Source organism: Notolepis coatsorum, assembly GCF_963971535.1.
Source record: "Notolepis coatsorum genome assembly, chromosome: 15".
In the NCBI taxonomy this organism is placed as follows: Eukaryota; Metazoa; Chordata; class Actinopteri; order Aulopiformes; family Paralepididae; genus Notolepis; species Notolepis coatsorum.
The window spans coordinates 4,322,483-4,341,670 of record NC_140179.1 but is presented as its reverse complement, the minus strand read 5'-3'; the positions used below and the strand labels follow the sequence as shown (position 1 = coordinate 4,341,670).

The window sequence follows — 19,188 nt, the reverse complement described above, 5'->3', positions numbered from 1 at the left end:
TAATATAATAACGAACTGGGTAGTAGGGGTGGGGGGGAAATCGATACGTAGTAGTATCACGATACTTAGCGTGGCGATACTGTATCGATACAGGGACGCCAAGTATCGATATTTAATTATTCATAAAAACAAAAAAATGTGCTTTGTTCATTTCACACACACACACACGCACACACACACACACACACACACACACACGTGTGCATTCAGTTCAGTTGGAATATGACTGTAATACAAACAGTTCAGTTTGTCAGGTACATGCAACACAGATTACAGTGTTTACATCCGTCTGCTTGAGAAAATACCATGTTCTGCAATAAAAATTATTGAAGTGAGATGAACAGACTGAACTTTATTTTATTAGATAAAACATGTTGACAAAGTTTTACTTTGCAGTTGAAAAAAGGTAATACATTTAATTTGATTAAAAAAAATTATAATAATAATAATAATTTCGCAATACTCAGCGTATCGCGATATTATCGTATCGTGACGCAAGTATTGCGATAGTATCGTATCGTGAGGTCTCTGGCGATTCCCACCCCCTACTGGGTAGTATGCCCGAACTGGATGCGCGTGCCCGTCCCAACTCTGGTCTTTGGACAGTTTGATATTTACTGAGGATGGCCAGATAATGTTGATATTTAAACTTTACTGCGCGCATCTATGACGACACTGTTGACACCACGTATCCGTGACACGCGCACCCCGCGACAACACTAGTCGTTTTGGGCCTACCACCCCCCCTGAAAAAAATCCTAGGGGAAACACTGAAAGCGCTTTACAATTTGTTACTCACATTTTACCCATTCACTCACCGACAGCGGAGGCAACCATGCAAGGTGCCAACCTGCTCATCGGGAGCAATTAGGGGTTAAGTGTCTTGCTCAAGGACACATCGACACGCTGCCCGGGAGGAGCGGGAATCAAACCGGGAACCTCCGGATTGCCAGACGACTGTTCTACCTCCCGAGCCACTGTCGCCCACAATCAGTGAAATGATGGCCTGTACTAGTCAACATCATGACAGACAACGTTTAAATAGAGCCTGGGATAAACACCTCATTTAAGGATCAGGCAACACAGTTGTTACTGCACTGAAGTAATGGCTGCTGAAAATGATTCATATTTCAAAATTCATATTTTATTCATATCTTGACTGTTTTTTTTTTTTTTATCAATTGAATGCCACCTGGTGAAAATCCCTTGCATTACTAGAGATCAATTCATGTTAACTGAGTAACATAACGTGGAAATCCCTTGCATTACTGGAGATCAGTTCTTGAGGTTCTATCATTTCTTCTGGCATTTAAGAGAAACTCACTCACAAAATGTCAAACATCATGTAGGGCAGGGTGATATGGCCTAAAAATAAAATCTCAGATTTTTTCACACCACATCCGATTTACATCGTTTTTTTCTCTCTTAAAAACTAGAAACGCCAAGGAAATCATTCAAATAAGCTTTGTTTTTATTTGACACAAAATAATTATCAAACCAAGATGAATTTCCCTATTGGAATTGAAGTGCAAACCTAACTTTCACCAATCTTCACTTGAAAAATAATATATATATATATATATATATATGGTTACTTTTGATCAAACAAAAATGAATGTCCCTATTGGGATTAATAGTGCAATAACTTGCTTTTTCACCAAATTTCACTTAAAACAAATACAATGTGCCTCTTGATCATCAAACACGAATGAATTTAATAAAGTGCAAATCTAACTTTCACCAAACATCACTTTGTCAAATAAGGTTTTTTCTTTTTCTTTAAACAGCCGACAAAGTCAATAGTTGCCATGCCTTTTCAAGATGAAAAGCAAGTAAGTGTAGTGCAAAATAAACTACACTTTTAAACAAAAACAAACTCAAGGATTCTTGGGAATTACCACTTTACTGTAAATCCAGATTTGACAAAAGAGTCTCCCCGAGTTAGAAACAAACAAGTAATATGGGATGCCACCAGATGGCGGTGCCTCATTGACAATGAATATGAGGGAGAAAGAATTTGTGGATACAGTGACAGCAGACACACACCATATATATATATATTATACAGTGCACTAGAGAATTCTTGGCATCCTTTTTTATTTATTTTTTATATAAATCAGCTTGATCTCACACTCAAAATATGAGCTTTTAATTAAGATCAAATACGTTGTGTTTCTTTTATTAAGAAATAATAGTTTTAATAAGTCACAATTCTTAGCAGCCCAATAAATGATCACTGAAACAATGATCTCATCACACAACCATGGAAAAGTCCCTGAAATTGCAATTGAAAGTTGAAACCACACCATCCCACAAGCGGTTGAACTGCGATATGAAAGTGCAACAGCACAAGTTGCCAGCTAACAGATGCGACCGGATACATACTCAGTTTCTGTACTGTACCCATCATAGATAGCGCTTCCCGTTTTATGTTGTGGCCAAAAATCTGAGGCATTGATGGAGCCCTTGAGAACGAGCTGAGTGCTTGTTAGAGAGTAATGAAGCACAAGTTCAACAGAGATGGTCCTGAACTTAACCTACTGAAGCCTAAGGCTGCAGCTACATTGATCCGTCAATGAACAGATAGAAATTTGGCTTTGTTTTTATTTGACACAAAATAATTATCAAACCAAGATGAATTTCCCTATTGGAATTGAAGTGCAAACCTAACTTTCACCAATCTTCACTTGAAAAATAATATATATATATATATATATATATGGTTACTTTTGATCAAACAAAAATGAATGTCCCTATTGGGATTAATAGTGCAATAACTTGCTTTTTCACCAAATTTCACTTAAAACAAATACAATGTGCCTCTTGATCATCAAACACGAATGAATTTAATAAAGTGCAAATCTAACTTTCACCAAACATCACTTTGTCAAATAAGGTTTTTTCTTTTTTTTTTTATTATCGATTTTTTTTTTTAATCGCCCTAAATCATTAATTCGAATTAATCAATAAATTGCCCAGCCCTACAAACATGCTTTTATTTTTTTTGGCCACCATGGTTTCCTCCTGTGTGAGTCGAATGGGTAGAGCGCTCCATCCTGGACCACAACAAGCAGCCCTCAAAAGTGTGACTTTATTTTGTTCAAAGAAATGCCTGAAAAGTGCAAAACCTGTGACAAACTTATTTTGTACAAGAGAGGATCCACTACTAACATGACTAAACACCTTCGCCTGCATGGTATAAATCAATGAGTGTACGTTACCGTGTTTGATGTGTTGCGCTGGTTATGTATGAAGTAAATTGTGAATATGATTTGTGTAAAGGTTTCAAATAAATAAATAAACATTCTGTTGTAAAGAAATTCAGAAACGGTCCTGTCCTGTAAAGAAACTCAGGCAACCCTAACCAGACTACCATGGGAACGGGAAAAAGCACCATTTCCGGGGCACAGATCGTAAGTGTGCTTGGCTCTAATAGTTCGTACAACTGTCCTATAAAGTAATTTAGGACTGGACTTTGTAAAGAAACTCAAAGTGAGGAAGGCCAAGTATATGGAGAACAATTTTATTGCACTGCACTGTTGCACTATTTTACTCTGACTATTCTATTTTACTCCATTTTATTATTGTCTATTTTAATTGGGATGTTAGATCCTAATGTGAAAAACTGATTTTTTTTTTTTTTTTTTTGGCCATAGCTGCAATTCTTGTATGAAAGGTGCTAACAAATAACGTTTATTATTACCTTGCCCCATAAAGAAACGGAATCGAGAACTGTTAAGAATCGGAATCATTCAAATCGATGCCCATGTAGGTCCATTGTATCTACTCTGTGCGGTCCAAGATCATAGGAATTGTATGGGAACTCACTTTTAAAAAGGTAGGCCTTTCACCATTAATATAACTACAAGGTCAAATATGGATATTCATATCTTCTGAATGACTTCTAACACAAATTCACCAGCTAATTAATCCTTCCCAAGAAAGTACAAGATTAGGGGTAAACCGACAACAAACGAAGGCCCACGGTTTCTTTCTGCTATAGAGCCCGTTCACTGCTCAGTGAAACTCAGTGACGGAGTGAAATATTATCCCACAGCGAGATCCTCTGTTCATATTGACACAAATATGTCAAAACATTTATTGTGAACACACAGCTTTGTCTTTAGGGAGCCTGGGGCTACAATCAAACAAAGAGAAAATTCGGTTGCATCAGATTATCAACTCCTACCCAGCATCAGTTCAGTGCTGGGTGGGAGTCGTTTTATAAAAAAAAAAAGGGGGGGGGGGGTCATTTCACCGAAAAACAACACTTGTTTATTTTGCACATCTCACACACATATCCAAAAACAGTTTCACACATTCTTTTAATCCTAGTGTTAATTACAGCTCAATGAAATGATAAGGTAGCAGTCCCTATAAGAGAAGGTATTGCTGTTTTTTCATCTACATCAGAACCCCAGGAAGACTAGAGGTTCTTTCATGCATCTCTAATGGGGATCCTTTAATAAACATAAACATTTCATGGATTCAATGTTCCCAATGACTGGTGGCCATATTCAAAGTCATGTACTCTCAATAACTGTCAGACTAGAATAGAATGAATAGAATAGAAATACTTTAATCATCCAGAGGGAAATTTGGCACTACTACTATTACTATTAGGGATGGGTACCGTTCACATTTGAACCGATACGGTACCGGTACCCAACGGTACCTTTTTTCGGTACTTTAGTCTCAAACATTTTTTATCAACCTACCTCAGTTGTGGAAAAAAATTCCAAACTTCAAATAACCACACTTTCTACCGTTTTCGGCTTGCCATTGCCCCGACTGCTTTGTTGTTGAATCAAGTCAAATCCTAGGTAAGCGTATATTGTGCGTGTGAACGTTGACGTGAAAAAAATGTTAAGTTCAAAAAATTTACATAAGTTTAAAAAAAAATTATAATAATAATTATTTAACAGTACCGAAATCTGGCACAGACGGATCTCACGTGAATCGGTACTCTGTAGTACCGACGTGATTCGGTAGGTACCTTTAAAAGTACCTAATTCGGTACCCATCCCTAATTTCTATACTAAATTAAAATGGTTTAGAGTTTTTGGACGTGTCTGAGATCTTCTGCACAATAAATCAGCATGTTTTTTCAGGGAAGTGCCCCTTTAAAAAAAAGGCCCGGCTACGTTGTATATGCGTTTTTAATTTTTTTTTTCAACAAGGAGCATCAGTTTGAGGTACAGGTTTATAGAGTATGTACTTCCCACAGTATCCTCTGCTGTAATAAACAGTGATGCGTTCCTCATGGGACGGGGTTGCACGCAGTGCAGCCAAAGTTTTGTGAGCAGAAGCGCGTGCACACAAGAATGCGCTGCACTCGCCAACTCGCTTTAAGTACCCACCTGGGCTACTTTGCATATCAATAGCGCCGGTCGTCGGGTGTGTTAAAGACGTTCTCTCAGATACATTCACAGACAGAACTTGTGAATGAAATGTGTTGCATTCCATTCGTAGAGGCAATTAGGCACCGTCTTTAGTCTGTGCTTAAGCGAGGGAACATTTATGCGCATGCGCGGGAGTGCGCGTGCACGTGGCGTCATCATTAGCGTGCGTGCAGCCAATGTTGATATGAGGAACGCAACGCTGGTAATAAAGCAGCTAGAAGACATCGAGTACCTCGGAAGAACAATAAGAGTTCACGCTCTGAAAACCACACCCTGCAACGAGGAAACAATCGGCACAGTAATAGGAGACCAAGGTGGGGGAACCTAACAAAAGGCCTGTAGCTAAAAACCTGACAAATCAGCATGTCAAAAGACTACATTTACATTTACATTTACATTTAGTCATTTAGCTGACGCTTTTATCCAAAGCGATGTCAAAAGAGTAGTGTAGTAGTGTCTGCCAGAGAGCAAGGTATATCGACAAACAATACACTGTCAACCTCTCCAGGTTAAGACGCACCACAGGAGAGAGGAAAATGGTGGAATGAACTACCCATCCCAGTTAGGACAGCCGAATCCCGTCCAATCTTTCGCCGTCGACTAAAGACTCACTTCTTCAACCATTATCTGAAATGATAAAAAAAAAAAAAAAATCTAACCATAACTAACCTTACTGTCATGCACTTGTCCTAATAAACTAACCTACACTGTAACACGCAACACTTTGATGAACATTGTTACTCAGCTGATAGAGTTATACCCTTCTTGCTGTCTTGTCGCACAGAACTTGTAAGTCGCTTTGGATAAAAGCGTCAGCTAAATGACTAAATGTAAATGTAAGTAACATTTAGAACTAAAATGATGATGGGGCAAGCCAGCTGTTAGCAAGCTAATGGCAAAATGATCAATGACAAGGAAGCACTGTCAGACAATATCAATGGAGAGCGATGGAATGTCCCCTCAGGGACCCATTTGCGCTCCGTCTCTATACATCAAAACATTGGCCTCCTATTTGGCACAGCGTGTGTCATTGGGCCATCATTTCCGTTAGTCTGACGTGTGGGGTTTGATGTTTTTCAGTGAATTTCTATAGAGTCTCTAAGGAGCCGTTAACAAGCTTGGGAAGAGGAGCATGTGCCACTCTCCAAAAAATTAAGTCTTTTAGAGCGACAGGCATGTTAATTTAAAGCTGCAGTTGGCAACTTCAGAGAAATTAGCAAGAGTGAATTTAAGAAATAGAGTAAGCTCTTCATCAAGTCCAACAATGGTTTTCCACTGAAAATTAAGACGACCATCGCGTTCCTCTATAATACACACGATGTACAAACCCGATCAGAGACTGGGAAATATTTTATTTAGTCTTATAAATTCAACTTAAAGCTTGCTGGTGCCTCTGGGAATCTGAGGAAAACCTTTGTTGCACAAGCGTATTTCTGCTGGGCAGGTAAACTCACTAATTTATATATATATACCGTAAACTCTCATTAATTTGATCTCGCCCATTCTCAATTTAGCACCAATTACTCCTTGCACTGAGAGAGAGAGAGAAAATACATTATTCTATATGTATGCTGGTGTATGTTGATCATAAGTCATTTATTTTGATTACATAATACACAAAAATAGAATAGAATGGTTCGAACCTATGTTTTTTAAATGTATAATTTTTTTTAGAATGAATAGTCAAATGTAATTTTTGCCAGATTGGAGATGTCAATGAACTCGGACGGTACAGAGACTACAATGAACTCGGACGGTACAGAGACGACTACAATGAACTCGGACGGTACAGAGACTACAATGAACTCGGACGGTACAGACTACTACTTTCATTCGGTTGTTAAGTCTGACGCCATGCGTGACGTATATATTCATGTCTGGGGCCAAACGCTCCACTTCAGACAGCGGGAGATACTAGGAGCACATACCCAGTTTTTAATGACTCCGATCTATTAAAACAACAAGGGACACAGCACTGAAGCATGTTGAAAAGACGAGAGCCTCAGCCAACACAAGAAGCTTGGTTCCGGAAAAAGTATTTATTGGAAAGGTCGATACGTCACGACTTAACCAAATTGGTTTAGGTTAACCACGCTCCCATGTGCAAGTCCCGCCCCTATGCATAAATCCCACCCCCTTTCATATCTCATGAACCGTTTGTTGCAGAGACTACTTATGGGATGCGTCAATGAACTCTGTGCAAACCACTACTTTCATTGATCTAGGTCAGCGGTTCTCAAACTACGGGTCGTGACCCAATGTGGGTTCGTGGGTAGGTCAATCACTCGTAAAAAAAAAAAGAAAAAAAAGTACATGTTCCGGCAACATATTTTGGCTAAATATGCCTCGTTTTATAAATGTGTATCGATAACAGTGTTGTAATCAAATGTTCTAATAAATATGCATGATCAAGTTCAACAACGTGTGCTTGTATTTTGATATTCCTTAATTCCACGTTGAAATTACGTGATACATTAAGTGTGGGGTCGCCCCAAAAAGATCCTAAATAAAATGGGGTTGTGGTATAAAAAAAAAAAGTTTGCCCCCATGCTTAAGGCCCGCTCCTTTTGTATCTCGCAAAACCACTTTGTCGCTAAAGACTCGCGGGTAGCGTCAATGGACTCAGTAGGGACATCCATTGGTCATTGGTCTATGTCTGCCCCCCCCCACGTCACTTGAGCCTTTCGTGTTTGTGAGACAGGAAGAGATTTGAGGCACCTTCTAATGTTTCCGGGCAGCAGTGGGCACAACATTTCTACCTCAGCGACGCAGCACAAATGTACAGGAAACACAGACGTGCCTTTGTGTGCAGAGGTCTGCGTTTGACCCACTGAGCCCCTTCCGAGCAGCAGCACGGGAGCTTTCTCCTCTGCCGCTGTGCCAGTGAGCAAGTGTTCACATCACTGTGACTGTTGGGTTAGTTTTCCATTCCTTCTTCTTCAGCGAAAGCTCTTTTTGCATTCCAGCCCCCCCCCCCCCCCCGTTTCATCCACTCCCTGGCCCCTGGTCTGTGAATGTGTTTGCAGAGACACTGGGGTGGAGGAGCGATAAATGTGCCATCCGACTGCCCCACTCCAGCAGCAGGAACAACACCACCCTCCTCCCTACGTCTAGCAGCGAGGAGGGAGGGGGTGGGGGGACAGATTATAGCCGCCTCAGCAAATTCCTCTCCCTAATTCTTGATTTCCCTCCAACGCTCTCAGATCCAAGGCTATCAACATTGTCCCCGAAGCAGAAAAACTAGTTCATATACGCCTCTCCTACCTACTTTATATTAGGCACGGTCCAGAATCCAAATGTAAACAAATGAATTGCCCCCCCCCCCCCCCCCCAGCATGCAGCAAAGAAAGGAATGGAGATATAGTCATCGGCGCTGTGCAGAGGTTGGATGTCTTTGCCAAACACAATGAACGAGCAGCACATTTCTTCTTTCCATCTTTCTTTTGACTAGGGCTGGGAGGTCTAACAAATGCAATCCATGCAATGGTATGGATATTCACAAAAAAAATATATATATACTATATATATTAGTGCTGTCAGGCGATTCAAAAAATGTATCTAATTAATTACAGGATTTGTAATTAATTAATCTAATTAATCGCATTTTAAATCGCATAACCATTTTAGGCCCGATATTCTATAATCATATTTCAAATGGCATGTGTCCGGATGGCAGAATTCAGTACTGTATCTACAAAACCTTCCGTTTAATCATCTTCCATTTATTCATTTGCTTAGATTTTTCAGGTCTGGTCAATTGTAGCATGGTGTTATTCACAGTTAAAGATAAAACATTTGTTATCGATATTCTCATTTGGTTCATTACAATTTACTCAAGCCTAGTAACAGACATTTTCTGACACTGGGAATACACTCCCTGAGATCCATAGATGTCCCTAGAATCAGATACCAAGAACATGCAAATTGACCATATTAAAAAAACGTCTGTAAATGTGTATTCTACGTTATTGTGGAATGAATGATAAAAAAATTAAAAAAATTTTTTTTTTAATTTCTTTTATTAATTTTTAGTTAATTTTCATACCGCGATAATTTGCTGTGTAATTAATTAATCTAATTAACGCGATAAACTGACAGCCCTAATATATATATATATATACACACACACACACACACACACGTATATACACATTCTGGATATTTTTAAGTTAATTCCAAAAAATCTTTCCTTGCAGCAGTATTACAAAAGTGAAAGAAAGTAGATCGCTTTGACTGAAATGCCACCGTGACAATTGTATTCCTAGATAAAGACCAAAAAAAACAACTGTACTGGAACAAGCACAAATTCACAATAGCAGCACGCTTTTTGTGATAAGCCACCTAGCTTGCCACACTCCCTTTTACCCAATTGGCATGAACAGAAGAACATACCTTCACACACACTCACTTGAGCTCCCTGCCAAATGTCAGCCTCCTAGGGGCGAAGTCGGTGGCCACAAGAGAGTGGGGAAAGTTTTTGTGAACCGACCAAATTACCAACAGATGGTCGCAGCTAAAAACGATACCATCAGATAGTTATACCGTCAAATCTAAGACAAATATTGTGATTTGGTATTTTTCCCATATCGCCCAGCCCTACTTTTTTCACTTCTCTTGTTAGTTTCATCATAGATACTGTATATTAGGGGTGGGAATCACCAGAGGCCCCACAATACCATGTTATCACAATACTGGAGTCACGATATTGCAATCTATTCCTCCCCCCCCCCCCCCCCCCCAACTACAAATTATGTCCTCAACAGAAGACTTTGTTGTTGTTTTATCTAATAAGATAAAATTTTCAGTCTGTTCACGTCATTCCACTCATTTTTATAGCAGTAAAATTAAGCAAAAAGGATTATTTTTTTCTTTTTCAATATCAATACTTGCAGTCAATATTGATATAATATCGGCAAGCAAGATATTGCCAGCATACAGTATATTGCCGTACAGTAAACCACGAGCGCACATAGTCACTTGCCGCGATGATAAATATGACCAAATTGGAGACTAAAACTGAAGACATTTTCTGCACAATATTTTCAGTTTAGTTATTATAGTTAACTAAAAATCAACACCTAGCTTTAGTTTCCAGGTTAGTTTTAATGAACTATAATGACCTTGGTAGGAAAGAAGAGGATAAAGCTGTATGAGAAAAACACACAGGACCTCCCTGGACGCCCTCGAATGGTCATACATTCTGCTCAAAAGACTGTCCTTCTCGTTACAGCCGACAGAAGAAGCTGTAATGACATGTTGGGGCCGGTGTGGCAGCAGCAGAGAGGTAGATGAGCTGACGGGTCAAATAGACGACAACAACGCCCGTCAGATTCACTCTGACAACGGGGATCAACAAGACCTGACCCCCCCATCTCTTTGAACAGGGGGTCATCGCTATCTAAGAATCTGTCATGCATAACATAATAATGTCTTTTTTATTCTAAGTCACTAGTAAATTTCTGACGTTTGTCTTTTTTCTTCTTCTTCTTCTTTCCACTTGGAGCAGCTTCTACACATGCTGCGCGCCATCCAGTGGTTTCTGCCGCAGAGTCCTTAGTTACCATGGCAACCACTCACCGCGCAATTCCCAGCCTTTCAGCAGTGATCCGCTTTAACCCTTTCACTGCCACACGACAGAAGGTTAACCCTTTACTATCACACAACCGAGTGTTCAAGTTTCTTTATTAGTTGTCATACAGAGGTACAGAATACTTTTACATAAAATGCTTCTTTCCGTTTTGCTCCAGAGATTGTGCTAGATAAAAATAGATAAGTATAAAAAGTATAGTATTGTGCGATAGTAAAGGGTTAACCTTCTGTCGTGTGGCAGTGAAAGGGTTAATCGGCTGTTGTGTGGCAGTGAAAGGGTTATTAACCTTATGTGTATTGTCACAGTGAAAGGGTTAACCGTTTTGGTAGTGCAGCAGTGAAAGGGTTAAGGCTCACATTTAATCTTCAAAATACAGTCAATTATAATGTTACTCAATATAAAGAGTCACATATCATATTGAAAAAATATTCTCGGAATAGGTTTGTTTTGTAGCAAGCAGTTTCGTATGTTCGGAATTTCTCCATTTCAAAAACGACCACAACGCTCTGGTATCCTCGTTGTATAGGCCGTCTCTGACCACAACAAAAGCCCCAACCAATAGGAGCGTGACAACAGGCCCCTGTACGACGTGACAACACAACACGGACAGCCTGAGCTCTTATCTCTGTGTCTGGAACACGCCGCCTGTCCCGTTCTGGGCCAACTGCAGCGCTGGCACACAGGTAAAAGTGCACAATGATGTCATAACATTTTAGGGACAATGACATCAGGCCCGAGGCTACGTGAAGTTATAGCAAACGGTAGAAAAACATCCATTAGAAACATGTTGTTTAAAAGGGAGGACCTTGTAAACATGCCGATGTATCATTATTACGACTGCGTTCAAGGACTGTGCGCGCGTGTGTGTGTGTGTTTCCCTCACCGCTGTGGACAGTCTGGAGGCTAACGTCATCTCCAGATTTCCTTTTAGACCCAACAGGGCAGGAACTAGGATGAAGATCTCTGTGATATATCTGAAGGCCTCCCAGTGCTGTGAAAAGAGAAGAAGAGACGAGAAGAGAAGATGTAGGTTACACACACACACACACAGTAGTGTAGGAGTTAGGGGGAATAAACAATGTAATACTGAGCCCAAATGCGCTGGAACAGGGGCAAACAAATTCCCCCCCAAATCTTCCCAGATAATTACCGTCGTCTGCTATTTGAACTCTCATTGAAGTTAAAAACATCTCATCTGCCGTAGAAGAACACTATGCAACATTATACACAATAGCACAATAGAAGGGGCTGTATATCCAACGTGTGCAACCGACTGCTACCCACGGTCATGGGACGGGGTTGTGCACGCCAAGCAACCGGCTCTGTGAGCAGAAGCACGCGCACGCACATGCACATGCACGGACGCTCAGCCAAAGACTCACATCCCCCCCCCCCCGCGACACACCACAAACCGCCTGGGCCGGTCCTTTATACCGGCAGCCATCAGGCTCCACAACAAAGGGCCCGGAGCTATCAATCACCGTCACAACTCGGGACTTGAGAACTAGAGACTCACATCACCGACCGTACCGACTATCTTGATTCTTTGCACTAGAGACTCATATCACTGAACTATCTTGTGTTTGTAGTACTTTTATATTACTATTGTATTTGTACTGTGAAGCTATGCACCCCCCCCCCCCCCTGCTGCTTTGACACCCGAATTTCCCCAAGGGGATCAATAAAAAGGATTACCTTATTTTATCTAGGTCAAATGAAGAGATGGTGGGATTAACTTAATAATATCCCTCAGGCGACGGTATATATCATATACATTTAATTTGTCTTACTCATTCTATAGAACCTAAAGATGAGATTGAGGCCACTTACTTGTCACACATTCCCACTGAAGTTGTTTTACATGTTGTGATGATTTTCTTACGTCAGTCAGTTACACATGTAACCGGGCAACTTAAGACACAAGGCCTATGAAACTCATTACAATGTTTGATATGCTATGGTTTGCAACCCTTTTCCTAGACGGAACATATTCTGCTATGACGCCAGAATTTCCCCAAGGGGGTAAAAAAAAAAGGAATATCTTATCAATGTAAATCTTAAATGGGATTGGCCATTTTATCGGTTCATGTTCTGTGGGTTTAACAGCCTAATTACTTCAAGAGCGTGGGTTTGATACAGCTGCTCTATGGGTTCAAGTTCTGTGGGTTTAACAGCCTAATTACTTCAAGAACGTGGGTTTGATACAGCTGCTCTATGGGTTCAAGTTCTATGGGTTTAACAGCCTAATTACTTCAAGAACGTGCGTTTGATACAGCTGCTCTATGGGTTCAAGTTCTATGGGTTTAACAGCCTAATTACTTCAAGAACGTGGGTTTGATACAGCTGCTCTATCGGTCCAAGTTCTATGGGTTTAACAGCCTAATTACTTCAAGAACGTGGGTTTGATACAGCTGCTCTATCGGCTCAAGTTCTGTGGGTTTAACAGCCTAATTACTTCAAGAACGTGGGTTTGATACAGCTGCTCTATGGGTTCAAGTTCTGTGGGTTTAACAGCCTAATTACTTCAAGAACGTGGGTTTGATACAGCTGCTCTATGGGTTCAAGTTCTGTGGGTTTAACAGCCTAATTACTTCAAGAACGTGGGTTTGATACAGCTGCTCTATGGGTTCAAGTTCTATGGGTTTAACAGCCTAATTACTTCAAGAACGTGGGTTTGATACAGCTGCTCTATGGGTTCAAGTTCTATGGGTTTAACAGCCTAATTACTTCAAGAACGTGGGTTTGATACAGCTGCTCTATCGGTCCAAGTTCTATGGGTTTAACAGCCTAATTACTTCAAGAACGTGGGTTTGATACAGCTGCTCTATCGGCTCAAGTTCTGTGGGTTTAACAGCCTAATTACTTCAAGAACGTGGGTTTGATACAGCTGCTCTATGGGTTCAAGTTCTGTGGGTTTAACAGCCTAATTACTTCAAGAACGTGGGTTTGATACAGCTGCTCTATCGGTCCAAGTTCTGTGGGTTTAACAGCCTAATTACTTCAAGAACGTGGGTTTGATACAGCTGCTCTATGGGTTCAAGCTCTATGGGTTTAACAGCCTAATTACTTCAAGAACGTGGGTTTGATACAGCTGCTCTATGGGTTCAAGCTCTATGGGTTTAACAGCCTAATTACTTCAAGAACGTGGGTTTGATACAGCTGCTCTATCGGTCCAAGTTCTGTGGGTTTAACAGCCTAATTACTTCAAGAACGTGGGTTTGATACAGCTGCTCTATCGGTCCAAGTTCTATGGGTTTAACAGCCTAATTACTTCAAGAACGTGGGTTTGATACAGCTGCTCTATGGGTTCAAGCTCTATGGGTTTAACAGCCTAATTACTTCAAGAACGTGGGTTTGATACAGCTGCTCTATCGGCTCAAGTTCTGTGGGTTTAACAGCCTAATTACTTCAAGAGCGTGGGTTTGATACAGCTGCTCTATCTAAGTTCTGTGGCTCAGGCAGCCTCACCTGTACGATGTCCAGCACCATCCCAGCCGACACGGTACCAAACCCGGCCAGCAGGAAAGGCAGCAGGATCTGCAGGGTCATGGCCAGCGGGGACTCCCTGGGCATATTCCGGGCCGTCGGGCGCTGCTGCCCCTGCTCCTCGTCATCGTCCTCCTCCCCCTCCTCCCCAGAGAGCCTGCCCTCTGGGAGCATGGGTTCCGTCTCGGAGTAGCGTCCCGCTCCTCCTCCTCCTCCTCCTCCGTCGCCGCAGTCCGACAGGCTGATGGAGGAGGAGGACCGGGCGGCCCGGTCCAGGTGGCGCCGTGGCTCCGCGTGGGAGGAGGACGCCTCGGCCCGGTAGCCGTTCTGGTGCCCCTGCTGCTGCTGCTGCGGGCCCCCCCCCTCGGCCTTGGCGCCCATGTCCACCATGGCCAGGCTGCGCTCGTCCTGGAGCTTGGTGTAGCCGGTGGGAACCATCGTGTGGAACAGAGAGCTGATCCTCCCGGAGGGAACGGGCTTCAGGGAGGAGAGGCCGCTCCACCCTCCTCCTCCTCCTCCTCCTCCGCCGGCTCCGCCGCTCATACGCGCCGTCAGGCTAGGGCCCAGGGAGTCCCCTGTACTGCCCCCTAGGGCCTGGATGTTCATGCTGCGTCGTTCCGCCGCCGCCGCTGCAATATCTCATCTCCTTCCTCATCCGGGGGGGGGGGGGGGTTAGGGGCCGTGTGAGGGAAGGGAGGGAGCGAGTGAGATGAACTGGTTGTTAGGTGGGCTGAAGAGGAGCATCCATGTTGAAAATCTGCCACTCTCTTCTCGCACAGACAGTGCTCGCCTGGGAGTGAGCGAGGGAAGACATTGTTATTAAGGGATGCAAGAAGAAGAGGGGATATATTAGGTTACAACAATAATACAAGACTGCAGTGCGGGGGGGGGGGGCGTTCAGGGGCTAACAGCGGGAAAGTGAAGGCAAATGTGAAATACCAAATTATTATTATTATTGGGTCGTTTACAGGCTTTTAGAGTCCCAGACAAAGATAGAGGTCACAGAAATGGCTTGGAGATATTACTACATGGATATTTCAAATTAAAACAACGTGTTTCACCCGGAAGGCTTCTTCTTCGGGTAGAAAACAATAATACCTCTAAAACAGAATTCACCTATTCCAATGACCTTAGAAAGTTCAAATCACACTCAACGTGGGAGGAAGGAGCCACCGCGTGTTTCTGCACTTATTTTGAAACGTATTTGATTTTTTTGATACATTTTTTGTTCTCACTTTTTTCTGTATTTTTCTCCCATCCCAATTGAGTCGTTATGCCAATGGACCTGTCTCAAACCCTGCCCTCTTTTCTTGATCCTCCAATCACAGCTGTCGCTTACCTCGGACTTCCTCGTACAAACAAAGTTTGTACGAGGAAGTCCGAGGTAAGCGACGGCTGTGATTGGAGGATCAAGAAAAGGGGCAGGGTTTGAGATAGGTCTATTCCCTTCCTGGTCGTTGCGCGCATTGTCCCACTGTCGGCCTAGGGAGGGTATAGAACTACCACCCTGCTGAACAGGCGCCGCCCCGACCGACCAGTAGGAACCGCAGTTTACAACGACCAGGACACACACCCCGCCGGCTTCCCACCCGCTAACACTGCCAATTGTGTTAGTAGGGACGACTGACCAAGCCGGAGGTACCGCTGACAGCTGGATTCGAACCCAGAGTCTCTGCGGTGGTAGGCGAGTGCTTAGTCCACTGCGCTACCCAGCCGCCACGTCTTTGGTAACGTGTAGAAGATGACAGAAAGGCAGCCTTTGGTCGAGAAGAAAGGTGAAAACAAATGCAGTCGCCGTCCTATGATGTTCTCAAATCGATAAGTAATAATGTTTAATAATCACGATTTCATGAGAAGCCCTAGATAGGCCAATATTTCGATTTTATTTGTTGCATCTGTCCTGTAGTAACCAATGGATTATATTTCAATCGTGTTTGTCCAATGACCCCAAAGTAAACTGATGGTCAATGTCTAGGACGGTTATATATTTGAAGGTCAGATCTGTACTCGGTACAGGGGCTGATAACCTGGTTGAAGTTTAGGCCTCAGAGTCGGCTGGTTAGTGAATGGAATCTGTATGATTATGTGCAAAATGGACCAACTCCACTCTGGCCGAGTGACTTAATCAAGAGACAAAACCTGGAGCCGCGCCACCACCGCCAATCAACTGGAGAATGAATTAGAAAATTCATAGAACTTTTTTTTATTTGACATCCAAATTATTGCTATTACGTATCTTTTGTAGCGCTTCCAGTCATGATCTAAATCAGCCAAATATACACAGAAGAACTCAACCCTCCCCCTCGACCGTGTCTTAGCATTAGCCTTCATAAAGTTATATGTAGAAAATAATATGCACGTCTACAGCAGGACTTCCCGAAAGTCCACAATGACTCTTGTCCCAGAGAGACCCAGGGCTACGTACTGCTGTTATGTTACAGAACTTACAGGGGAACTAGGGTCCTGAGTCGTGTCAGTGTTGAGTGCTTTGGATCCAAAGAAAAGGGTGATAAATGAGTCATCACTGATACTGTAAGTTAACGACGTTAGGTTTGGCCAGCCTCACCTGTCAAGTGTCAAGTCAATTCAAAGTGCTTTATTGGCATGATAGATGCATCTTACATTGCCAAAGCATATACATCAAAATGTCCAAAACCCACCCCCTCCTAATGTACAGTTTCCTCCCCCTCGTATGTATATATTTTCTGTTAGTGTGGCCAGCTGGGGTTATTGTGGGTGTGGCTCTGACGTCAGCGCGTATTTCAGTCTGACCGGATGGCGGCTGAAACAAACACTTCCTAGTTGTGTGCGGCGGCGATTGCAGCAAACATTTCCCGACACCTGATTCCCCTGTGACGGGACGAGAGAGAGTTCTGGTGAGTAACTTGACTGTATTATAGAGCGGAGCTTGCATTTTCATGTCGATAGGTTGCACGATTTAGGTGTTTATACTGCGTATGGTCTTACTTAGGGAACGACAGACCTTGAACGGTGAAGAGGCGAGGCGTTGTGCTTAAGCCTGGCGATGCAAAGGTATCGCTCACTTCTTTTGTTTATGATTTGCCCACATGCATATTACACACTCAGACTGTTTAGGATAAATAGTAATACAGACGATCTGTCCTGATTTCCCTCAGGCTGGGGAACTAGATGTACCATTGCGGCCTGGGTGTGTGCTGTGTGTGTGTGCGGCGCCGGGTGTTTCATTCATTCAGTTCAAGTGTAAGTCTAGCTCTCTCTCTCGTCAGTTTGTATGACCGGGGTGTTCATAAATGTTTGTTTTGTACTGTGCAACAGCCAGCATTTTATGCCTTGATATTTATTGTAAGTTCTGTGTCATGACAGGTGGTGGTCCTGGTCAACAAGTGGTCACTGTTTTTAGCTATTACACGTTAGGGTGTAGTGTGAGTTTAGTCTGTCTCTCTGTGCTAAATGTATACATGGCGATGTATACATGGTGATAGTGATACCTCTATTTTTGTATAAAATTCAACTAATCCTTTCTGATATCATAGCTTAAATAAAGATAATTATATTAAACATAATTGCTTTGTCTGTCTGTTATAATGTCCTAAGCCTCCTGGTTACATTAGGATCTCTGCTTTAACAATACTGTATATTTGCATATCTTGTATGTCACAAATGTAACAGTACTGTATATCTGTATGTCATGCATGTCATAAATGCCATGATATATATCTGTATGTCATAAATGTCATTATGAATTGAAAATGGGGGACCCTGATGTAAACAAGACGAAAGTCTCTCTCTGGTCTGCCGAGCCGTACTGTATTGTATGTACCCATTCTGCAAAATCTGTTAATACATTTTACAATCAATCAAAACATTTAACTTAGTCACAAACAAAAGCCAAAATCACTAAACCTGTCTCGTCGTCAATTGTCATTAAAAGAAAAATAATAATAATAAAAAACAGTTGAACAAATATATATTTGGAACAACAAACAAACAAACTGGTGAGCAAACAAATAAACAATGATAGTGAAAAAATATAATAATAATTAATGTGATGCTAAACATACAGTTCACTTCACTCAATGGGTATTGTCCCATTTCAGCCAGATGCGGTCTCTAGGTCATCTCTCTCTATCTCAACCTGTTATCTGTGTCGTCAAGATTACCATTACTCATTAACGTGTTATTATCGTTATGTAACAAAACGTTACACGTGTAGTTCGTTATTAAGTTGTCGTCAGTGTCGCGTTCTGCTATAAACCCAGCAGAGACGCGGGCTAGCCGTCTTCTCTAACTAACCTACTAGCTCATCTGTCCAAGAGATGGAAAATTGGCGAACGTTAATGTTACGAGGAGGCGGGACGTCAGAAAGTACAACATGTAACATTACAACAGCATAACAGCTAAGCTACAACCAACGATTCTTATGATTCAGTCGTGACTGTTATACGTTTATATTTTATCCACAACAACTTACATTCGTTTTCGTCGTCGCTTGGGAGACTCCAGCCAGCAGCACAGGGATGCGAGTCTTCTTGCTAGCAGTCAGTCACTCAAGCCAGCTTAAATAAGAAATTCTACTTCCGGGCAGAAATGGACTACATGTTTTTTTTTTCGAAATAAAGGTTTCTGTAGCAATTCCTTTCCTAGAAATAAAAAAGTACAGTTTTGCTGTAGGCCGATTACTGATCAAAATCTTAAAGTAAACATACCAATCTAATTTTGACTTCTTGA

The 19,188-nt window shown here is 42.0% G+C and overlaps 1 protein-coding gene across 1 annotated transcript in view; it reads right to left on the bottom strand.

Annotated features, from left to right (window-relative positions):
* Nucleotides 1-18,975, bottom strand: part of slc41a2b (solute carrier family 41 member 2b) — a 68,433-nt gene extending 49,458 nt beyond the window's left edge. Inside the window, exons 1-3 of the mRNA XM_084330898.1 lie at nt 18,932-18,975; nt 14,461-15,268; nt 11,876-11,983 (exon numbers count right to left, since the gene is read on the bottom strand). Of these exons, the coding sequence (XP_084187024.1) occupies nt 11,876-11,983; nt 14,461-15,084 (732 nt within the window). The 5' untranslated portion in view covers nt 15,085-15,268; nt 18,932-18,975. The remainder of the gene's footprint in view (nt 1-11,875; nt 11,984-14,460; nt 15,269-18,931) is intronic.
* Between the last annotated feature and the right edge of the window lie 213 nt (nt 18,976-19,188).